The sequence below is a fragment of the Solanum verrucosum genome, unplaced genomic scaffold (assembly GCF_900185275.1).
Source record: "Solanum verrucosum unplaced genomic scaffold, falcon-dt-bn FXZP01000786.1, whole genome shotgun sequence".
Classification (NCBI taxonomy): Eukaryota; Viridiplantae; Streptophyta; class Magnoliopsida; order Solanales; family Solanaceae; genus Solanum; species Solanum verrucosum.
This window is the reverse complement of record NW_026020076.1, coordinates 30,714-54,793: the sequence shown is the minus strand read 5'-3', so window position 1 is coordinate 54,793 and position 24,080 is coordinate 30,714. Positions and strand designations below refer to the sequence as shown.

The window sequence follows — 24,080 nt, the reverse complement described above, 5'->3', positions numbered from 1 at the left end:
TTTATTATTATTTAATAAATCAAAATATGTTTTTTTTCAAATATTATATATATATATATATATATATATATATATATATATAATTTTATCAGCAAGTACTTATCCTACTTCAATCCGATTAAAATTAAGAATCTTTTTTTAATTTTATTTTTTATCATTATTTAAATGAAAATTAAATACTTTCGTTTCATAAAAAATATTCAGAAACCCGACCGGGATTTTCACGTCACTTTCATTTCTAGCATAATAGGGAATTAAATACTCTCAAAATTTAAATTGACTATCTCAAAGTCTTCCTCCTTGATTATGTTCACATACACAATTCATTAATAGTACGAGGTTTCACTATCGCAAGTTATTTTTCTAGAAAAAAACATTTATTAAATGGAGAAATATGAGTATATGACTGATCAAAAAATTTTAGTAACTCAATTGATTAGTTACGTAAAAAATTATTTTATTTGTGGAAGTCCGAGCTTATTTAAAGGTCTTATCTTTAATAGAAAACACTTTATATTCTAAAATAGGAGTATCGGACTATTTAGTATGATCTTCAATTAGTCGAGTCCAAAATAAATACCGATCACCAAATGGTTAAACAAGAAAATAAAGTTTAAGGGAAGAATTTCCCATTCTTGTCTCATTTTGCCGTCTTTTTTGTCTCTATTCATCTCAATAATAAGTTGATATATATCCTAAGCAAAAAAAATAATAAAAAATTGATATATATATATATATATATATATATGTGTGTGTGTGTGTGTGTGTGTCGTTTTATTACTGTTGAGTCTCTATTGGTTTATATACAAGTATTCAAATTCAAATTAATCACAACAGCATATATGCAGCTTACAAATTGTATAATTATTCTAAAAAACAGATAATATTCAATTTGAATTTGAACACTTGATTTTTTTGTTTTATTTTTTAATGTCGTGTAAAATTGTTTTTCAATTTCATTCGTGCGGCATTCAATCATGTATTGCTTGTACTGGTCAAAATTCAAAATAAGTACGGCCTAAAAAATTGTACGAATTGAAATAAGTATAGATTAAAACCAGTACAAAGTACATAAATCTTAATAATTTGAGCGCTAATTAATTATATCATATTCCGAAATTTTTTTAAATTGCAATAATTTTGATTTTTTCAAAACTCGCGGATACGTTGCTCCTTCGTCTAATACATAAGAAATGGTATATAAGTTATGTATCATATACATAATTACTAATCAGATTCATATTGATTTAAGGTTGTAATAATTGGGGTAATGTATCAACAATGACATTTGTACCAACTACATTGTATAAAAACAAAGTTATAATGTATCTTATATATAGATGTGAAGTGATGTATTTAGATATTAAGAGAGAGAAGGAAAAAAAAGATTTTTCTTATTAATTAAAAAGAAAAGATATTTTAGAAATTATGTTATCTTAAGTTATATAATTGCATAAATTTATATTTATTTAAAATAGCTTAGCATTAGAAATAAGCATGAGTTAAAAATTGATATAGACGTGCGAAAAAATAAATACAAGTTTAAAATATTATCAAAACTCATGCGTTAAAAGTAGGCAATTAGGCATCAATTGAAAAGTAATCAACTAGGCATCCCGTGTTAAGCTTTATTCCCTTTTTAGATTAATATAGTAGTTCTAAATACATATGATCAAGACGTTTGAATTAAAATACAAATATGAATATTAAATATTTAAGATAAAAAAGTTTACAATATCTAAATGTATAAAAAATATTTATTTTTATTGAAAATTAAATAGAGTATAAACTTCATATAAATTAAAATATATTAGTAAATTTAATATATCAACACATTAAAGTATATGTTTTTTAAGAAAATTATTGGATGATTTAGGTGTCGCGATGACGCACTAAGAATAACTTTTGGGTGCTGACTGGCGATAATGGTGATTGTTGTCGGTAGTATAGCTAGTGATGAATTGTTGATAATGAGTTTTAAAAGACTAGAATAGTTATTTAAAAAGTTATTTATTATAAGACTATAAAGTCTTCTCATATTTTTTAAACATAGTACCTAATTAAATTAGGTCACATAAATTAAAATGAAGAAAGTATTACCTAATTCATTTGTAAGGCTATCGACATGTGAGAGAGGAAGCAAATTGCATCTGAAATTTTAACAAAAATGATGATTGAATAGCTCATGATATTGATTCATTGAGGATTTGAGGGACCCTATAACCAGCTTTTAGAATGTATATAGGATAGAGAAGTACTTCATTTGAGGGAAAATATCAACACCTTTTAGACGAAAAAAATAATCTCTATTTACTTAAAGTATTTTTTTTATTTTGTTAAATTTTCTGTTTAGTCAAAATTGGACAATCAATTTAAAATAGAGGAGTAATGTGTTTATTCCTCTAAATATTAAGATTTATATTGAGATTTGAGTATCAAATATTTAAGATAATTTAATTTGTCAACATCTAAATGTATAAAAATTAATTATATTTATTGCTATTTAAGTAGAGTACAAAGTTCAAATACAATAGTAAATTTAATTTATCAACATATTAAAATATATTTTTTATAAAATTATTTGGTGATTTGGTGGTCGCGATAGCTAAGATGGATTGTGGGTGTTAGCCGGCTATATTGGTGATGGTGGTTGATAGTATAACTAGCACTGCCCTCCTCTCATTTTATATGGTATCCTTTGATTTAACACGAAGTTTAGGAAAAAAAAGAATTTTGAAACTTGTGATTTAAAATAATCCTTAGATATTTGTGTACATAATTGAGACTTGAGACTCATTTCGATGGTGTTTAGATTGGCTTAAAAGTTGGTTTAATCTACTTTTAAGTCAATTTTTATTTTTCTGAGGTGTTTGACAAATATAAAAACAACTTAAAATAAGTTTAAAAATGACTTAAAATAAGTTGGGGAGTGTTTGGCAAAGTTAAAAATAATATAAAATAAGTTAAAAATGACTTTAAAAAATTGAAAACCAAAATTAGACCTACCTACTTTTTATTTTTTGACTTAAAAGTCATTTCAGTTTGACTTTTTATTTTTTAACTTAAAACTATTTTTTTAAGTTAATCCAAATAGGCTCTTCGTTAAGGGTAAAGGATGAATTAAAGTTAAATTGTTTCTAATTATAATAATAATGTGACATGATCTTTATGAGACAAACTAAAAAGGAAAAAACACCACATAAAATTAGAGTGAGAGAGAACTTAGTAGTGATAGTGACTAATAATTATGATTATCAATTGTTATTAAGTGGTGGCGACATGTAACTGTTGCGGATGCAATAATGACGACAGCTAATAATGATGACGACTAATAACAATTGTTAGGAATTATCCAAAAACCTATTCATTTGTAAGCCTATCGACATAAGGAAGCAAATTCCATCTGAAATTTTAACAAAAATGATGATTCAATACATCATGATATTGAGGATTTGGGGACCCTATAAACAATTTTTATAATATATAGGCCAAAAAAGTACTTCAAGTGGAAAAAAATATCAACACTTTTTATACACAAAATAAAATCACTTTTTGAAGAAAAAAAACGTCATGAACCCCGCGTAAGAATGACATCATGCCGAGTTTCTCACAAGTAGAACATATAATTGTCCTATAAATAATCTTCGATATCGTTTCATTTTTTTATCATTCAAATAAAAACGCTACCAAACACATTAATAACTTTCTTTTTTCTATCATATTGTATACACCAAAAATGGTAGGTAAAAAAATTCAACCTCATGTTATATTAGTACCATACCCAAGCCAAGGTCACATTAACCCACTTCTCCAATTTGCAAAACGTTTAGCTTCAAAAGGTGTTAAATCAACAATAGCCACAACTAAATACACTGTTAACTCTATTTATTCACCTAACATCTCAGTTGAATCAATTTCTGATGGATTTGACGAAGGTGGTTACACTCAAGCCCAAAATACAGACGTATTCCTCAAATCGTTCAAAGAAAATGGTTCGAGAACTCTATCACAAATAATCACAAAATACGAAAATTCAACACATCCTATAAGTTGCATTGTTTATGATTCATTCTTGTCATGGGCTCTTGATGTCGCGAAAAAACATGGGATATATGGAGCATCTTTTTTTACGAATTCAGCTACAGTTTGTGCTGTGTTTGCTCATATTCACCATGGAACGTTTTCGTTGCCTGTGAAAATCGAAGAAAATGAGCCATTGTTATTGCCTGGTTTGCCTTGTTTGTACCCAATTGATGTTCCTGGGTTTATTAGAGAGCCTGAAAGTTACCCTGCTTATTTAGCTATGAAAATGAGCCAATTCTCTAATCTGGAAAATGCTGATTGGATTTTTGACAATTCTTTTCAAGAGCTTGAAGGAGAGGTACGTCTTTTTTCAACTCTTCTCTCGACTTTTATTAAAAATCTCGTGCTCCTATAAGAATTTAAAATCACTTGTTATGTCATGTGACAATCTGACAGATTGAAAATATATAAGAATATATTTAAATTTAGTTAATCAAATAAAAAAATATTTTTAAAACTATCAATAATTTAGAAGCGAAACTAATTTCAGAGGTGTTTTATGAACAAAAATAATGTGAACCACTTCATTTATGTGTGTGGGGAATCATATATTTTGTTGCATTTCAATAATTGTATCCCCTATCTTTTGTCACTTTTATGATTTTCTGTCTGGCATCCTGATATTTTATTTTCTCTGGATTTGATTCGTTATACATTATCACCGACTTCTGGTGGCAAGGAAAAGTTCTCCAAAAGTTTAAAAGTGTTTGGTTTAGAAAAGACTCCCTCTGTTTTTATTTGATTATTTTTTTTAGTTTATGTAAAAAAAAATGTCTTTTTTTCCGTCACTCTTCAATTTTAATTTTTTACATATTTAAGACCACGAGATTATACGACATTTTGATATATTCTGCATATTTTTAGTTTAAGATTACAGAATTCAAAAGTTTTATTTTCTTGCTTAAGTTCAGTGTCAAGTCAAAATTAGAAAACAAATTGAAACGAAGAGAGTAAGTGTTTTTGAGTTTGCGAGTTCAAGTCACCAAGGAAGCAAAAGGGTGGGAGCTCCTAGGGAGGGTAAAAAAAAAAACTAGCCTTTTTCTCAAAAGCACTTATAGAACATTGATCAAACATAACTTACCACTCTAATATTGCTCTAACATGGACAAATTCAAAATATTTTTCAGATTGATTAGTCAAATTCGAATTGTTATGAATATAAACTCTTTTTTTTTTGTATAAAAATTTTCAGATAGCAAGAGGAATTTCAAAGTTTTGGCCAGCAAAGTTGATAGGACCAATGGTGCCATCTTTATATTTGGATGGAAGAATAGAAAATGACAAAGGTTATGGAGCAAGTCTATGGAAACCCCTTAGTGAAGAATGTCTCAATTGGCTAAAAACAAAGCAAAAACAATCAGTAATTTACATTTCATTTGGAAGCATGGTATCACTCACACCAAAACAAATGGAAGAAATAGCATATGCTTTAATAGGCATCAACATGAATTTCCTTTGGGTTGTAAGAGATACTGAAAAATGCAAATTGCCTAAAGGATTCATAGAATCCACAGAAGGTAAAGGACTCATTGTGTCATGGTGCAATCAGCTCGAGACGCTAGCAAATCAAGCTATTGGTTGTTTTGTGACTCACTGTGGATGGAACTCGACTCTTGAAGGACTAAGCCTTGGCGTGCCGATGGTTGCAATGCCACAATGGTCTGATCAAATGACGGATGCTAAGTTTATAGATGAGATATGGGAGATTGGTGTGAGGCCTAAGTTGGATGAGTTGTTAGGAATTGTTAAAAGAGAAGAGTTGTTGTTTTGTTTAAAGGAGGTAATGAAAGGGGAAAAGAGTTATGAGATTAGAAGAAATGCTACAAAATTGAGAAATTTGGCTAAGAAAACAGTTAGTGAAGGAGGTAGCTCTGACAAGACTATTAATGAGTTTGTTTATAGTCTAAATTTAGCTTGCTAGATGAAGTACAAGAAATCCTTGATTATCTTTGTCTAGATCGACTTATTTTAGGTACTTTTAAACGCTTCTATAACGTTTGGATAAGATAAAAGATGTGTTTAAGCACTTGTTTTAAGCTAAAATGCTTACAAGCTAGCTAGTGGTCTATTATATTGTATTGTTTTCATGGCTTATTAGCTCAATTGATTGCATGAAATCAGATTATATTAAACATGGAATTTTTTGTTTTTTTCATCGAGTAACTTTGACCATGAAGACATAAGGAGATAGGAAGAAATCACGTAGCATCTTTTGTTACTCAAATTTTCTATATATCGTCTTTTAAAGTATGTTTAAAGATTTGTAACCTTTCACAAATATGGTTCAACATTCGTTTAACAAGCTTCTACCTCATGTGAACAAAAAACAATAACAACTACGCCTCAGTCCTAAAATAGAACTTGTTTGTGTGATCTTTATATTCAACTTCACTTCATGACTGGGAAATGTGTTAACTTTCATATTAAATACTCTGAACTAATTAATTTCTTTTACAGTAAAGGGATATTAGAATAATACTCTAAAATACAAACAGTGTGGAGAAACAAATGCAAATAGAAACTAACTCCCAAGACAAAATCACATTTTCACCTCATGTGGGAGGAAGCTTCTCTGCCTCTTTTCTTGATTTTATTGCGAAAGCTCCTTTTTCTGCTAAATGCTTTCTCCTGTGGAAACATATCAATCTTAATATAACAACAGAACTAGTTCTCTCCAAGATGAGTATATAAAGAATCCGTCGAGAAAGTGAAGAGTTAGAAGCAACTTTTGCAGGTGTCAAGCACATTAGAAATCCATCGATAATTGCTTATTAACAGTGTCAGCACTTTTATCCAAACACGTAACTGCTTATTTATAAAATCAGTTTCAGCATAACGAGCTGTATTTCACTGTTAGAATCAAACACACACTTCTATAACTATATGAAATTTATACGTTGGTAACTACTTAAAGCGGCTAGTCTGACATAGGCTTCTTTAGGTCACTATTACTAAGCTAGTTCAGAGGGTCTTTTTTCTCCTGATCTTAAAGTGTTATAAGATATAGAACGTACCACTGGCTCTTCAATTTTTTCTGCATGACGAATGGCAGCAACAAGATCACGGTTTGATTCTGAATATAGACTCGTAACTAGGCCAGGTTGGCCTGCTCTAGCTGTACGTCCAACCCTGTGCAAGAAATCTACAGCAGACGTGGCAAACTCTGCCTACAATGAGGAGGGGAAAACTTATCATGAAAACAATTGTGTAAAAGCACGTTATCTATAGATGTATATGGAACTACAACGCCAATAATGGCATCACAAGTACACTTAAGTAACTCCTCTAATAAAATCAATGTACAACTAGCCAATTAACCCAGCAATGCAGTAAAATGCAGAAATGTTCTTTAGTGAATGAGACATCAATAAGGCGTATTGGGTACAAAACATAAAGAAAAATGATTTTGTTTTACTTTTTAATTGATTAAACCACAATATTAGGCATCAAAGAACAACCAGAAACTGATTGAGGTAAGAACAATGTATTCACTTAAGAAAACAAACCTGAATAACATGTGAAACATTTGGAATATCAATACCACGTGCTGCAGCATCCGTGCACACAAAAACACCACCTTTCTGTTGGAAATCAAGTAAATTCTTTGTGCGCTCCTCCAAAGAGCTATCACTATGGTAGCGGAAACATTCAAGTCCAGCTCCTGTCAAGATATTAGCAACAGCTTCCACAGCGTCAACGGTATTTGCAAAGACCATGGTTCGGAGCACTCCAGGAACACTATCTGCCATAGACTTCCCATTTTCCACAGCATTTATGAGAATGTCCACTTGGGTGTCAACTGAAACTTCAATCCACCTCTGCTCCAACCTAAAGTGACAGCAGGGAGGTGATAAAAGCCATACTTGTTAAAATGCTCCTCAGAAAATTATAACAAGAATTGCCATTGAACTGAAGTACTGATACCGCCAAAAGAAGAACTTGACTATCCACAAATGACAACATAATTTCCTTGGTGAAGATGTTAAGTTCTGGGACCTAAAGAAGTATCTGGACGCAAACTCTTACATAACTTTCTATAAAATTAGACGAAATAGTTGATCCTTGCCATCCCGCTCTAGTGTTGGCAAATGGGCAGGTCAAAATTGATATGGGCTGGTTGAAAATGTTTTAAGACAAAAAAACGAATAAAAATCCGACCCACTCATATTTAATATGGATAAAATTCAGCTCGAGTAACATATAATAAAGGTCCAATTTTTTGCTCAATAAGATGATAACTCGCACACACATAATTTTCCGTTAGTTTCCAACATAAGTTCAAAACTAACGTCCAATTTGAAACAAAAATGAGTAATTAGTCAAACTCCGTATGAAATCTTTAAATCTTAAAAATTCAGATTCTGCAGTATCTGTTATTTCAATTTTCAAAAACTGAGAATCAATAAAAAAAGAAAACGGAAAAACAAATGGGATCGGCAAGATTGGAATTTAGAGATGGGATTTTAATTTAGGTTCCATCAAAGTGACTCAGATACTACTTTTTTGAAGATTTCCATCTGCCTTGCAATTTCCATCAGAAATGTGAAGCATGTAAAGATTCAAAAAAAGAAGATGATTCTTGATGAACAGAGAAGTCCTTGAGGTGCGCAGATAAGAGAAGCACCGGTGGAGACCAAGACAACGAGTTCCTTGGTTCGAGCAGAGGATTATTTGCAGTGAAGCATGGATAATATGGATATGCATACTTCTACCCTTTTTCCATAATTGGTTATATTGATTGATCCATATTTGATCTGATCCTAGTAAATCAATTTTCCAACCTGTTTTTAAGTGGGGGATGGACAGATACTTGAAAATTTTATCCATTTTGTCAGCATTACCCTCCTCCCCCAGGAATTACTTAAAAGAAACGAATTATGGGACTAAAAGAAACATAGAAAAAAGTGGCACCTCGGGCTGTGCTGATGAAGATAATTTCCACTAACCCAGGTAGCTTCAGGAAACATCCGCTTCAAAACTCCTCCAGCAGTTCTCTTCCCATTTTCAGGAAGGGTAGCTGCAACAAAAATGTACTGCTTGCTCCGCTCATATATTTTTCTCACTCTTCGCCAATCTCTTCTCTTTAACCCCTTGGTATCTGTTTCTAGATTTGCTTTATCTTCGCCAACTTCAGTATCTTCATCCTCATCTTCATCTTCATCTTCATCTGCATCTTCACCATAATCTGCTTTTAGGTCCCTAAACTCTTCCAAGTCTGAAGTTGATGACATCTCAGCTCCAGAGTTTTTAGAACGAGATAACTGCTTCTCATCAAAGCGAAGCATATTTATAAGTCGGACCACTTGGTTCTGGAAACTTCCACAAAGCAGCATATCTGCCTCGTCAAAAACCTACAAACCGCCAAAATGACTAAGACTGAATATTGGGAAATCACTTTCTCATAACCAATTTACAAAAATTCCAGAACTATTACCACATATTTAACACTACGTATAAACTCTGAACGTCTTCGCCTTTCTGGGTCAATAGAATAGAGATAATTTAGAAGTGCTGCCGGAGTAGACACCATTACATCTGGTTCTTTTACAGGCCAGACCTGCATTAAATTTCTTATTTGTTAAAGACATTGCAAGTTTATGAGGAAAAGCAGAATTAACATTCACAGAAATGTCATCATGCAAAAAAAAAACTCTGATCCACAGCAAGAAAGAATCAGTGTTCACAGGTAAACAAGGATAAACAATCACGATGAGAATGCTCACCTGTCGGCCACAAACAGCTGCAATACTGAGAAGTGGTGTACCACTATCATTGCAAAGACTATTAGCCATTCGAACCACTTGCTCACATAACATAACATTAGGGCAAAGAACAAGAGAAAGACGATTGTGCTTCCTGACATCCTGACCAGCAATAGCCCCTGAACTATCAGATATTTGGCATAGCTTATCAATCAATGGCACTAGGTAACCATGAGTCTTGCCGCTACCAGTCTCTGCAGCAACCACCACATCAACACCTGAAAGTATACTTGGTATACAAGCTGCCTGAATTTGAGATTATATATCATTACTATAAGATTTAACACTACAACCAATAATTGAAAGATATACTCAGAAGAAAACTAAAATCATATATCATGGTGCTATAAGCTAAAAAATTCACATGGTGAATATTCTGCAAAGAGTTGAAACTTTTGAGTCACCAAGGGAGCAAAGTGGGAAAAAGGTCACATCTGACTCTAGGGAGAGGGGCTTGCGGTTTACTACTAAGTTGCTCGGACTCTTCACTTTTGGTGCCGCATCCGTGTCGACTTGACATGGGTGTGGGTGTGGGTGTGGGATCCGTGTCCGATTTGGTCAACCAATTTTGGGTACTTTGACCAAAATCGATGGGGAAAGTTTGGACGGTTTTAATGATTTCTATAATCAATACAAAAGCTAAGATGAAATTGAAGAAAATGGAATACCTTTTGTAGAAATTTCTACGTCACTCCTTTAATCTCCTTCCAGGATTCTACTCAAGTTCTCCACAAAATATCTCATAACTAGGTATTATAACTCTATTTTTAGATATTTTAATTATTTTTAGGTGAATCCCCGCACCCATATCCATACATGAATCCATATCCCCGAATCTTAAAAAATTAGAGCATGGAGGATCCGACCTCTAGATCCGCACCCGTATCGGACACCCGCACCCGAGTCCGAGTAACTTAGGTTTACTACATCAATAAAAGATATTCATGTGAGTTGTGACTCTGCTCTTATGCAAAAAGATGAAATGTGTCTCCAAGAAAAGGATATGATACATCAGAAACAAACTTGTATCTTTACATGACACAAATTTAGACCCCACAAGAAAGAACACACAAGGGGCAAGAACTCTAATACAGAGAGAAGTAAACATGAAGCCTTGAGTATTAAATATAATTCAGTTTTGTCTAGCTACTTGGTCTTTGAACAGTTGAACTATTCAAATGAGATACTTGAGGATTATAGAGTTTATACGTGACTTTCTCCCAACTAACTTAATCCATTGTGACCTCTCAGTGAAACTTCCATAGCATGTCCACATTTGCTACCAAGCCTACCACATGTACCCACAGCACTACAAGTCTAGAATGAAGAGCACTAAATGATCTCCGTGTGCATATTTGAAGACATGATTTCACTTCCCTCTTAGTACATAATAATGTGATGCAAAATCCACAAATAACAGCACATTCAACCAAATAGCCAGTTTGGTTCAGATTATAGGAGTGCTGATGATCAAATACATAAGTGATTCAGATTCTGAAAGTGATTTTGATCATTGGTATAAGTGATTATGGGATAACTTGATTAATATTGATCATGCACTGAAAATTTGTTAGTTATTTTCTAAAAAGTTTCTTTTTATGCACCAGCTCATCAAAAACTTGACCTATGTGAGCTTCCAAAAGAAGACCTGGTCACTAACTCAAATGAAGGAGGAGTGATGCAACCTTTGATGGGTAAAAATAGTCTAACAATAACAAATCCTTTGAATACTTGGACCTCAATAGAGCAAATAAATTGCTTATCAGGCCCCCATTTAATTCAAATTAGGCACTTATCGCAGAAACTAATATAGTTTTAAAAATAAGATTAAATCGTGTAAGAAATCTAACTAACAGACCATAAGAAGAGAGTGGTACCCTATATTGCTCCGGACTCTCCAAAATTGTTGCCACACCAGTGTCGGGTTCTCCAAAATGCACTACTTTTGGAGTATCCTACACACATCTATCGACATTTTTTGAAGAGACCGAGCAACATAGGGCTGGAACCTACTCAGTAATGCAAGATATAACATAATACAACCATAACAGCTTTTAAGGAGTTCATATTTAATCAAAGAAACCAAAAAGATTCAATCTTTACTCACAATTTCCTATAATGACCAAAACTTAACAGAAAAGAAGTACAAAATACCTGAATTAAAGAGGGTCTATCAAGGCCAATACTAGATAAAGCACGAGATAATGATTCAGACACACCCAAAGAGGTCCAAGAAACACTTTCTTCAGCAAAAAATGTCTCATTTGTATTTGCTTCAGCAACTTTAGAGGCTGAAACAGCAGACCCAAATGCTCTAATCCGACAACACTGTGGTTGGTAAGCAACAGAAGGTCGGAACAAGAGGAGGTTTGGTGGAGATGACAACCTCCATAGCTTACAAATTGAAATTGAATGCTGTAAAATCATCAGCTTTACCCCTTTTTGCTAAAATTAAGAATTGTGGTTTCTTGATAAACAGCTATAGAGAAAATGGTGTTTGCTTTTATGGGTTTTTGAAGGGTTTAAGGTATTAGTAATTAATTGTTTGAAGCATTGGGGAAGATAAGATTTGTGCACAGGGTAGTCTCATTTTCAAGAATATCAAATAGGCCCTTGTAGTTTTGATATTACCAATTCGACATGTTGACTCTTTTTTTTTTGGAGAGATTTTTATTTTCATGTTTATAGATTTGAAAAATAATTTCTTTTATTCGATTTGTAAATGGTCATTAAATCTGATTTCTTTCTAAGAAAATTACTTTGTAATTATGTGATCTTTATTATTTAGTTTATGACGTTTAGGTGTGGGAATGGTTTTGGCCAACCCAAATCAAAGTTGAATTTGAATTTTTTTGGATATTAGAGTTGGATTTTTAAATTATAGATTGAACTTTGAATTTTATTTTAAGAATTTATGAATTTTGTATTGACTATCGAGTTTAGTATTATAGATATTTGAATATTCAAAGTTTTAAAATTTTATAACTTATATTTTAAATTTGATTTTTGAGATTTAGTGGGAATCCTAATTGGCAACGCTTAGGTGAGGAATTAGTCACATGTAGCTTGTCACATCACTAAAAATTTAGGTTGTTAACTGTTAAGGGTATTTGTGGTCTTTTGAGATAATGGCGAAGACATTTTTTATTCCAAAATATATCAGAGGGTATTAGTGGTTTATTTCGCATAATTCAGTTTGATCCTATATAAATATTTATGATAGTCATCATTGATGTCATACACATAATAAATTTCAAGTACAAATAGAGAAATTTTGTATTTAAACATTGTCTATCAATTATGATCATAACTTCACCACGAAAAACTATTGATGTTTACTATATATATACTCTTTCTATCCTTGAAACTTACACAGGTGAGATGATTGCACAAGTTATTTAAGTGTAAGAGCAAGAGACGACAAATATAAAAATGAATATGAAAGTATTGATGAACAACCTCAATATCCTTTTATTAAAAGTTTGGACAAAATCTTAGTCAGTTCAAATTGTATAATATCAATAAAAAATTGAAATTTACAAAATAATTTATAACTGTAAAATTCTTACATCAAACTTAAAAAATTTAAATCTTAACTTAATTTTAAATGCATATATTCCTTAGAGTTTAATTTTCTATCCATACGAAATAACTCGTTATGAATCCATTAGAAATGTATTAGTTTTTAAACTATGAAATTTATTTAAAAATTTAAATCTAACAAGTACATTATTTTTATTTATAACATTAAAAAAATAAAATAATTTATTCATAGCTTTTTTGTTTATAAAACCTCAAATGATCGACCGTTTGTGTTATTTATAAATGGAGGCAGGTATAATGAGACATCAAAACTGAAACTTTCAGAAGAAGACTGTAATGGCGCCAAAGAAGGATAAATCTTCGCCGTCTGATCCTAACGGAATATTTTCTGGTATGGTTGTCTTCTTAATCGAAACCGGAGTTCAATCCCGGCGGCTACAGGTTTCAACCCGATGAACTATCCACAATTTCTCTTTTATTCAAATTTTTCCTTTTTTTTCTTAATTGTTTGAATTTTATTTGTTTGGTTGCAGATATGGAAGCAGAAATTGGTGCAAATGGGGGCTAAATTAGAGGACCGGTTTACTAAAAATGTCACTCATGTTTTTGCTATGGATGCAAATTTGCTTCTTCAGAAACTTGATAAAGAACGTCTGATTCGCGCCAAAGTTGTGAGCTTTATTAACTCTTATACTTTGTAGACTCTTTAATTGAGACTTTTTGATGTTTTGTTTTTTTGGTTAAATGGGTATTTATCATGTTGGTACAGCTACATGAGAACTGGTGTCTACTAGGAGCTTTAGTTTGTTTGGATAGTATAGAAGAATGTGTCCAAATGGAACGGAATTCATATTTGTCTATCCATATGTCCATTAGTCTGGGATTGATTAGTAGTAGAAGTTATAGTTAAATTTGTTTATATTTTTCTTTTGATAACCTGGTGTCTACGTCAGCTTGTGAGAGCGTCGACTAATTGGGGGAGCAGGGGTGATGCGAGCAATATGTGAGATAGGACAATTGGTTGCATTAGGGAAGTTGCAAGAGAGGTATTGGGGGTTTCAAGGGGTAGCTTTGAGGACATCTAGGGGATTGGTGGTGGAATGGTAAAGTCCGACGGAAAGTGGAAGAAAAGAAGTCGGCTTAGTGAATTTTGTGGAGGGAAAAGATGAGGGGATAAGCGAGCGAATAGGGAAAGGTAAAAAGTGGCAAAGAAGGAGACAAAGTCGGTGGTTACGACAGCAAAGTCGACAACTTTCGATCGCTTGTATGAAAACCAAGGAACGAAGGAGGAGATAAGAAGTTGTACAGTCTAGCCAAGGAAAGAGAGACGAAGGCCCAAGACCTAGACCAAGTGCGTCAAAGACGAGGAAGAAGAGGAGGATAGAGACATTGTGTTGGAGCGTTGGAGCACTCAAAAAGCCGATAGGATTTTGGGTATTGAAGAGATTATAAGGGTGTTATTCGTAGGATGAGTAGGGGAAGAGTAGTCAAGCCATATGAGATTCTGGTGGAGTTTTTGAAGAGCATAGGCAAGGCAGGTTTGGAGTGTTTAATGTCATTTTTAAGACAACAAAGATGCCTGAAGAATGGGGATGGAGTATGATGATTCCTTTGTACAAGAACTAGGGCGATGTTCAGAATTGTAACAACTATAGAGGTATCTAGCTGATAAGCCACACTATGAAATTCTGGGAGAGGGTGGTGAAGATAAGGGTGAGAAGGGGTGTATCTTTTTTCGAGAACTAGTTTGGATTCATACTAGTGCAATCAACTATAGAATTCATCCACCTAGTGATAAGACCGGTGGAGAAGTATAGGGAAAGGAAAAGGGTTTTACATATGGCGTTCATTGACCTAGTTAAGGCTTACGGCAAAGTCCCAAGGGTGATTTTACGGAGATGCTTAGAGGCTAGAGGTGTGTTTGTAGCTTACACTACGACGATTAAGGATATGGAGGGAAGACCAGGGTGAGGACAGTGGGAGATGATTTGAAACACTTCCCCTTCATGATGGGGTTGCACTGGGGAGCTACTTTTAATCTGTTCTTATTTGTTTTAGTGATGGATGATTGATGCAGCATATCCAAGGTGAAGTGCCTTGGTGTATGTTATTCGCTGATGATATAGTACTAGTTGATAGTCTCGCGGTGGAGTTAATACTAGGTTGGAGGTTTGGAGGTAAATCCTAGAGTCTAAAGGGTTCAAATTGAGCAAGACTAGGACCAAGACAGAATACTTGGAGTGCGAGTTCAGTGATGCAACACAAGAGGTTAGCATGGAAGTGAGATTGGATGCTCAGGTCATCCCAAAGAGAGGGTGGGATGTTCCAAGTATCTTGGGTCTTCAGTTCAAAGTAATGGAGAGATCGACGATGAAAATAGATGTTTTTAACATTATTTTATTCGAGATCATGTTATGAATGGTGATATTGAACTTTCTTTCGTGAGCATTGAATTTTAATTGACTGATGTTCTTACAAACCCCTGGTTGAGGAATGATTTTGCACTCTCAGAGAATCTCTTGGAATTATTTCAGATCTTCTTTTATTTAATGACTTTATCTTTCCTTATATGTTTTTTATGTGAGTTCATTATTCGTTTCCCTCAATTCTGCAAAACTTTTCCTATTTGCTGCCTTCTCTCGTCTTTCCATAATCATCATATGCCCTTTTGCTGTATTGTCCGTTCACATCACAAACCCTTGAATTGCCTCTTAACTTATATCTCTCATATTCGTCCCTTTTCTTTCTTCACTCTTCCTAAAAGTCCTATTTCTCCTATCTTGAAGTTTTCCTCATGGCTAAATCACAGAAGTGTGCTCCCCTATAACCACTCGCAAGAGTGCTAGAAACAAAGGAAAAAGAATTGTTTCTTCTCCTCTTTCCATCGATTCGGATTTCTCTGAGGAATTCTTTCACCCATTGTGATCCGATTCCTCTCATGGTTATGCGGTCTAGAGACTAAGATACTTCTGGAGAATCTAAGAAAAAATTCAAGTTTGATCTTGGTAGTTCCTTGGATGTCAAAATCGACTTTTGGTGTCCCTCTAATGAAACCATTTTTCACTCCCTTAAGGACAAAACCCTCGTGCATGGTAGAATCGTGGATTTGAATCTTCTTCTTTCCCTTGATTGTCCCATAAAAGACTTATTCGAATTTCATGGATGGGCAAACATCTTCTCAACCACTCCCAAAATCACCTATGAGCCTTTGTTTTGCCTATTTATGCTAATTTCATATCTTCTATGCGTGGTGAACTGGAAACTCTCCTTGGTAAACGAATTTTACTTGACTGTGATATCTTTGATACTAACTTTGAAATCCATTGCTTTGGTCTCTCTGCGGTGGTGAAAAACTCTTAAGTATCAAAGATATCATAGTCAAGAAAAAATCGTTTACCGAGAAGGAGAGTTTTCAGTTTGCCACGCTTAGAAGATCTGATATTAGCATAAAATAGACAGAACAAAGGTTCATAGGCGATTTTGGGGCTGAGAAGATGTTTGCCCATCCCTGAAATTCGAAGAAGTCTTTTACTGGACAGTGAAGGGAAAGAAGAAGATTCAAATCCACGATTCTACCATGCACGAGGGTTTTGTTCTTAAGGGAGTGAAAAATGGTTTCATTAGAGGGACACCAAAAGTCAATTTTGACATCCAAGGAACTACCAAGATCAAACTTGAATTTTTTCTTAGATTCTCCAGAAGTATCATAGTCTCCAGACCGCTTAACCATGAGAGGAATGACAATGGGTGAAAGGATTCATCAGAGAAATCAAAATCGACGGAAAGGGGAGATTCCTTTTCCTTTGTTTTTGGCACTCTTGCAAGTGATTATAGGGGAGCACTTCTGTGATTTAGCCATGAGAATTTTTTTCAAAATAGGATTTCTTGGAAGAGTGAAAAAAAAAGGAACGAATATGAGAGATATAAGTTAGAGGCAGTTCAAGGGTTTGTGGTGTGAAAGGAAAAGACATAATTATGGAAAGACGAGAGAAGGCAGCAAATAGGAAGAATTTTTGCAGAAAAAGAGGGAAACAAATAATGAACTCACATAGGAAACATGAAGTCATAAAATAAAAGAGGATTGAAATAATTCTTTGAGAGTGCAAAATCTTTCTTCAAGCAGGGGTTTTGTAAAAATGTCAGCCAATTAAAATTCAGTGCTCACAAAAGAAAGTTCAGTATCACCATTTATAATATGATCTCAAATAAAATGATGCTTTATATCTATATGCTTGGCCCTAGAATGATGGACAGGGGTTTTAGTCAGACAAATAGCACTAGAATTTGAACAGGTTTAAAAGACAACTCCTAATTTTTGGTTGAGCATTTTAGAATTCTCAGTGATAATTGAGTAAATGGGCACTTCGCTAATAATATATCCTCTTCCATCTGTGAATATGCCTTCCTCTGTCGGTCAGTTGGATTCCAATTTATCGTTATTCTTGATCCATTACTTTCTTGGATTCTTCAAATTTCAATGTTTTTTTCACATATATGGTTTTTGTTTGTAAGATTTTTGACCTTTCTTGCTGATGTCATTCTTATCCTGCTGCTTCAAATTACTAATCTTTTTGATAGGCTGCTTTAAGGTAACATTTTGTTATTTTAGGACAGTTGAGAATTCTGAAATTCTTCTATATTACTGCTAACCTTTTAGGAGTGGCTTATAATTTTCGTCATATAGTTACGAACTTCTGAAATCCTTTCATATTCAATGGGCTTCGGTGACCTAAATATGTTGTTTTACACAAATTGTCTGTTTGACAGATGATGCATTTTGTAGTGATTGATAAAAAAATGTTTCTTTTTCCAACTATCTTGGTGATTGTTTTTCGTTTTTCTATAGAAACTTCTCGCATATCAGTGGCTAGAGGACAGCTTAATAGAAGGAGAAAAAGCATCTGAGGATCTGTATGTCTTATCCCTGCAATCAGGAGGAGGAGAGTCCCTTAGTCCTAAAGCTGATAATGACGGTCATTCTAGAGTTGCACTAAAGAAAAGTCGAATATCTGCTGAAGATGCCAAGAATTCAAGCCCAAGACACATGAATGACAATAAAGACCGTGTTGATTCACGAGATACTAAAAGTGCCTCTTCACTCGCATCACGCTCTTCAAGCCCAGAAGTGACAAGTCCTGAGGCCATTGATTCTCTTAATAAGCCTGTAAGTTCAGCAGCAAATTCCCCTTGCTTGATATGTTTTCCTGAGCAGAGGTACAGGTGTTGCCATGTGGACGATTCTCACCCGTTTCATCTATATTTCCACCATTATTTTACCAGGTTGGAACATCAGACTCATCTTCACTTTATAAGCCTCCGGATTTAAACCGAAATATCACTCAGATATTTGGGAAGCTTCTCAACATATATAGAGGTAAAATATCTTTTCATAGATTTATTTTTGTAGCTTCTTTCTCACGAATGCCTTTGAGTTAAAAGTTTAAACTTTCAAAGTATGATACGATGACTGATAGTTAATTATAGCACTGGGTGATGACCGGAGATCATTCAGCTATTATAAAGCTATACCAGTTATTGAGAAATTGCCATTCAAAATTGAGAGTGTGGACCAGGTTAAGCACCTACCTTCTATTGGAAAGTCGATGCAAGATCATGTAAGTGAATTCCTCTATTTAAAGCCTTACTAGAAATATATTTATTTCACACCATTTCAAATTGCTTTTTGCGCGAGTGAGGTTACCAGAGGTTGGCTTCTAGCTATTCAAACTTCATGAAATGAGATTGATATGACAAGCGGAACCATTTATCCATTAAATCACTTTCTTGGATTTTGGTTTCCTGATCATGAATACCTTCGCCTCCAGCTTAAAGTTAAATCTACCGAATAAGAGGACAGTTAAATCTACCGAATAAGAGGATAGTGTTCTTTGACTGCAGATTCAGGAGATAGTGACCACAGGAAAGCTGTCCAAACTGGAACACTTTGAGAAGGATGAAAAGGTGATGTTATGGGAATCTTTCTGGTCAGAAGCGCTCAATATGTTAGCAGTAGCTCAAGTCACTTGTCAATGATCATTGCGAGATCTGTACCTGATTTGCATTGTTCTAGTGAATTGTGAAGAAGCAATTTGTCGATCTTTTCTGAATTAGCTCTACTGTTTGTGTGTATGTGTGTGCTGCTCCTACATGTTATTGGACTCTGGCTCAATAATCAATCTTTGCTAATATGTTGACAGAAGTCAAAAGCTTTCAAAATCGTGCTATTATGCCTTATTAGCATACTTCATGTTCGTATATTTTGTTCATTTCTTCTTTCTGTATCCTTGTGCTGATTCACATATGGAAGGAATTGAACTGCGACACTGTTTAGTATTGTATTTAAAATAGGGAAAGGAAAAGCAGCATAAGCTTCATATACATTCAGACATTTTGTTTGGCTATTCTAAAGTAATTTGAAGCTGAAGAGCTAATTTTAACCAAACTTACATTATACTGCTCTCTGGAAAGCTTATTGGCTTAATCTCCCTGTAGTAGGAGTTTAACCAGGTGTTGCAAGATTTTGTCTGTAATAATTGTTTAGAGCACATTCAAGTGCTTTATAGCTTTCGTTAGGAAAATGGATAATGCACTTATAATATTCGAAGAGATCATTTCTCAGACCACTCGATCAAAATATCTCTAGAGTCACCTGAACTGAGCAAGCAAAAAATTGATGCCCTTCTTCTGACATTATCATGACTTTACAGGTAAAAACAATCAGCTTATTTGGAGAGGTTTGGGGTATTGGTCCAGCCACTGCCCTAAAACTTTATGAGAAAGGACACCGAACTCTTGATGACCTCAGAAATGAGGAGTCACTGACTCATTCTCAAAGGTTAGGGTTGAAATATTTTGATGACATCCAAACCAGGATTCCACGGCATGAGGTAGCCTATTATGCTTTGCTGTTTTTACTATCATGACTACTTGTTGCTTTTTCTAAAGAGATGATTGATTATGTAGGTCGAAGAGATGGAACGTCTGCTACAGGAAGTTGGAGAGGAAATTTTGCCTGGTGTAAGGCTTTTGTCCAATTACTTGTTGAACATTACTTTCATGTTAATGTACGAATTGCTGGACATTGCTCATTCCAGTCTTGAAGTGGAAAAGAGATGCTTATAAGCTTGAATATATTTGAGACTAAATGGAATTGGAGGGCCTACAGTCATGGTCCCATTTGCAAAAGGATTATTGATGCTGGTCAAACTAAGAAGCATTGTCGAGGAAGATTATGAAGAAAAAGTAATTGGATCGATAAATTCTTCTGAAGATATATGTTCAACTAGTTAGATCTTATTCTGCATTTTTAGCATGGAAAATAACTCAAATTTGAAATTTTTCTGTTTCTTCTGGGGGGTGGGGGCGTGGAGAACTGCTTTGCAATTCTTTCAATTTTATCATTTTGGGTTTGACTCACTTATTAAGATAATTTAATGTTTAACTATATTTTGGTTTTAAGTTTGGTCTATAACGTTATGATATTGTTGAACTTGGCTAGAGAAGTTAAAATAACATGCAACTTTTATATAATGAATCCCTTGCTTTAGGTGATTGTTGTGTGTGGAGGATCATATAGACGTGGAAAGGCTTCTTGTGGTGATATGGATATTGTTTTTACTCATCCTGATAGAAAAAGGTAAGGCTCACTCGTGGTAATCTCTCAAAAAAGGCCTTCCATTTTAGTTTGGTTGATTTCAAGTGTATGCTGGTTTAACTTCTTTTTTAGGTATTCACATCCCAATGTAGGGCTTATGTCTCACTCTCACATAGATTTCTTTATACTTAGCTTTTCTCTATGAAATCTGAAGGTTGTTCGACAGATAATTCTACAGGAAACACGAAACCACTTTTGGACTTCGATTCCTTTGTACTCATAATTATACAACAACATACCCAATGTATATTCATAATAATAAAGATGAAATAATTTTCTGTATGATGTTGTAAAAGTTTATTTGGGGGGGGGGGGGGGAGGCGTGTTGCACTTTGATGTTTATAATCTACTCCATGTTTCTCTTCACAAATATTCCATTTAAACCTTAAATGAAATAGGATTAAGAGTGTTTCCAGTGCTTGGTGGTTCTTTTCCCTCTCTAATCTTCTACTAACCCACCCACCTTGGTTACTTGTTTCTGCTTGACGCGCTTGCTGATTCCCTGTAGTATTTGTGCTTAGACCCTAAATATTTTTATTAATCTCCTTGTCATGTCAATTTCATTTCAGATACTTGAAAAATATGATAATTTTGCTTCATTATTTCAGTCATAAAGGCTTTCTTCCTAAGTTTGTAAAGCGTCTAAAGGACATGGAGTTTTTGAGAGAAGATTTGGTCTTCAGTGTTCATAGCACAGAGGTAATTACTTACTTTCAGTTTACAACCTGTCCTCTTTATGTTTCTTTATTAATCATGTTCTCAGCTGTCTTTCATTTTGAGCTTTTATGTTTTCTTGAACTGGAGCTTTTAAACTTCCAATTTACCTTTTGTTCATTCTCCCTTTTATTAAAGTTCAGGTGTCAATTTAGGTGAACTCGGACAGTCTGTTTTATTCTATTTGCCTGGAGGAATTAGTAATAGTAACTCCACTTCCATGGTTAACCTCGTCAATCCAAAGCTTGGTGCCGTATTTTATCTATTGTGCCTTTCTGTTGTTATAGTGGTATATCTACGACAATGGGGGCAATTGTGAAAATTAGTAGTGTCGAGATAAGTTTACTCCAACCTTTAGTTCTTACTCCTATCTAGATTGTAAGCGTTGTTCGGGATTTGAACAGAATGTAACGTGATTTCACTTATTTGCTTTGTTCATTCGACAGACACTATTCAAAGTATGTTTTCTTCTCAGAGAATTTTGTGGGTTCACGGCTGTAGTTTTCATGGAGTTGTCTAAGAAACTAAAATTAATTCTAATAGCTATAGTTCTATCTTCTTCAAATCGTTTTCTACTGAATGTCAAACTAAACGAAATCTTATTCTTGTTAACGGTGAAACTGAAGTAATGTTTCATATGATCACAGGGTACAGATTCAGGAGTTGACACATATTTTGGCCTCTGCACCTATCCTGGTCGAGAACTGCGACATCGTATTGACTTGAAGGTAATACTGATGAGATGTCATTTGTCAGATATTTTTGGTTGTTTACAGATTAAGTGGTCTATTCAGTTGATGACACGTAAGAGGAGTGCATATCCTTGTTCTGCAATATTTTTGGTGTTTTACAGATGTAGTGGTCAATTCCATTAATAACAAGTATAAGGAGTGCATATCCTTCTTCCTGAATTTGGCAATTAATTTTGCAAAAAACAATTCTAAAAAGAAGTTCTTATGATATATGAGATGCTGAGTATCACCGACGTGTTCGTTCTTGAGAATAAACAGAAAAAATAATCAAAGAAAAGTAGCTTGGTGTGAGAATAGCTTTTGTCTCATATTGGTTCCAAGTCCTTTTAACTGTTGACCACTTTTGTTATATGTTAAGTGTAAGATCTGGATTTACTTTTTTGTTCATTCATTGCTGCTGGAAAATAACCTGCATCAAACACGAGTATGTAAAAGTTGCAGCCTCTCGATTTCTGTTGTTAGGTGTATCCAAGGGATATATATGCATTTGGACTGATAGCATGGACGGGAAATGACGTCTTGAATAGAAGGTATGCCTCGTTTACTCGCTACCCCAGCTATACCAAGTGTTCATTTCGGCCACTTCTTTATAATCAAATTCCTATTCCAATGTTTTTTACAGGCTTAGATTATTAGCAGAATCCAAGGGCTTTCTTTTGGATGATACAGGGCTATATCCAGCTACTCATAGTTCTGGTGGAAAACGGGTAAATAGTTTGCTTTTGTGGCTGCAACATATGTTTCACTTTATCCTGTCTTTCATTGTTTCTTCATTTTCGTGTTGGTGTAATTCGGCGTCTACTACACAGACTAAAGGTAGTGCAAGCTTGAAGTTTGAAACTGAGAAGCAAGTGTTCGAATTCCTTGGATTTCCCGCGCTGGAACCACATGAAAGGAATTTATGAGAATCCCTAACAAAGATTTGAATCTTGAGCTGTGCCACTTTTGCTAGCTCTTCGTGGGACTTAGGACACCGGACTCAAATCCAAGGGAGAGTTTTTTTTTTGATCAAGCTGATGTTTTGAACTCCATGTCTGAAATGTATGGAACAAAATGTTATGTGATTAAAATAGTTACTACTATGTATATAGGTGTATCAAAGGGCATGTATAAAATAGTTGCCTTCTTTCTTGTCAATGTCGAAACACACACCATCAAGAACAAGAGCAAAAATGTGAAGTCCAGTCCCTATGTTCGTCTTTCCCTTCTGGTTTTTTGAAAACAAAAGGTTACAAATGATGTTTTTGCAAAACCTTTACGGAACCTGCATAGGGAGTTGGGGCAACAATATGTGAAGCATCACTATTTTTTGCACATATTTTGGGCATTTAGTAGCTATTTTACAAGAATTAGGAGATTTACTCAATTTTTCGTGTGTTAGCTCATGATTATTTTGGTGACTTGGCTTCTAGACCATTGTTTTGCAAAACATATACGGAACCCTCCATAGGGAGTTGGGGAACCAATACGTGAAGCCTCACCATTTTTTGCACATATTTTGGGCATTTAGGAGCGCTAGGAGCTAGGCAATTTTTTTAGTTTTTTCGTGTGTGTTAGCACATGAAATATTTT

General features: G+C 34.1%; 3 protein-coding genes and 1 long non-coding RNA gene across 5 annotated transcripts; 3 read left to right on the top strand and 1 right to left on the bottom strand.

Moving 5' to 3' along the window:
* Positions 1-3,706: 3,706 nt before the first annotated feature.
* Positions 3,707-6,033, top strand: LOC125823964 (UDP-glycosyltransferase 74B1-like). The gene is made up of 2 exons (XM_049503312.1): positions 3,707-4,381; positions 5,276-6,033. Exons 1-2 carry the CDS (start codon positions 3,737-3,739, stop codon positions 6,002-6,004), a joined length of 1,374 nt encoding a protein of 457 aa, XP_049359269.1. The 5' UTR covers positions 3,707-3,736; the 3' UTR covers positions 6,005-6,033.
* A 451-nt stretch (positions 6,034-6,484) lies between these two features.
* Positions 6,485-12,359, bottom strand: LOC125823961 (DEAD-box ATP-dependent RNA helicase 22). The gene is made up of 7 exons (XM_049503308.1): positions 12,000-12,359; positions 9,807-10,091; positions 9,518-9,640; positions 8,995-9,434; positions 7,590-7,911; positions 7,098-7,250; positions 6,485-6,711 (listed from the first exon to the last, which is right to left on the bottom strand). Exons 1-7 carry the CDS (start codon positions 12,270-12,272, stop codon positions 6,631-6,633), a joined length of 1,677 nt encoding a protein of 558 aa, XP_049359265.1. The 5' UTR covers positions 12,273-12,359; the 3' UTR covers positions 6,485-6,630.
* On the top strand, positions 10,240-10,856 carry LOC125823962 (uncharacterized). The gene is made up of 2 exons (XR_007442748.1): positions 10,240-10,304; positions 10,764-10,856. It is a non-coding gene; the product is annotated as an uncharacterized LOC125823962 (long non-coding RNA).
* Positions 12,360-13,687: 1,328 nt separating the features above from the next.
* On the top strand, positions 13,688-23,451 carry LOC125823963 (DNA polymerase lambda). 2 transcript variants are annotated; one of them, XM_049503310.1, is made up of 14 exons: positions 13,688-13,829; positions 13,922-14,059; positions 18,235-18,552; positions 18,669-18,762; positions 18,873-19,003; positions 19,287-19,349; positions 20,096-20,275; positions 20,352-20,405; positions 20,936-21,024; positions 21,651-21,741; positions 22,404-22,484; positions 22,971-23,038; positions 23,131-23,215; positions 23,318-23,451. In XM_049503310.1, exons 1-14 carry the CDS (start codon positions 13,725-13,727, stop codon positions 23,411-23,413), a joined length of 1,593 nt encoding a protein of 530 aa, XP_049359267.1. In that variant the 5' UTR covers positions 13,688-13,724; the 3' UTR covers positions 23,414-23,451. The 2 variants fall into 2 exon arrangements, with proteins under 2 accessions (XP_049359267.1, XP_049359268.1); XM_049503311.1 differs by having other exon boundaries at positions 13,702-13,829; positions 13,922-14,056.
* Positions 23,452-24,080: the final 629 nt, after the last annotated feature.

Bases quoted from the DNA above. Each gene is read 5' to 3' on its own strand.
- LOC125823964 (XM_049503312.1), top strand. From the start codon at position 3,737: ATGGTAGGTAAAAAAATTCAACCTCATGTTATATTAGTACCATACCCA. The intron at 4,382-5,275 runs GTACGTCTTTTT...AAAAATTTTCAG, and splicing joins TTCAAGAGCTTGAAGGAGAG to ATAGCAAGAGGAATTTCAAA.
- LOC125823963 (XM_049503310.1), top strand. From the start codon at position 13,725: ATGGCGCCAAAGAAGGATAAATCTTCGCCGTCTGATCCTAACGGAATA. The intron at 19,004-19,286 runs GTAAGTGAATTC...CTTTGACTGCAG, and splicing joins GAAAGTCGATGCAAGATCAT to ATTCAGGAGATAGTGACCAC. The intron at 23,216-23,317 runs GTAAATAGTTTG...TCTACTACACAG, and splicing joins ATAGTTCTGGTGGAAAACGG to ACTAAAGGTAGTGCAAGCTT.
- LOC125823961 (XM_049503308.1), bottom strand. From the start codon at position 12,272: ATGATTTTACAGCATTCAATTTCAATTTGTAAGCTATGGAGGTTGTCA. The intron at 9,435-9,517 runs GTAATAGTTCTG...GGCGGTTTGTAG, and splicing joins TACGTAGTGTTAAATATGTG to GTTTTTGACGAGGCAGATAT. The intron at 6,712-7,097 runs GTACGTTCTATA...ATGTTTCCACAG, and splicing joins AAAAAATTGAAGAGCCAGTG to GAGAAAGCATTTAGCAGAAA.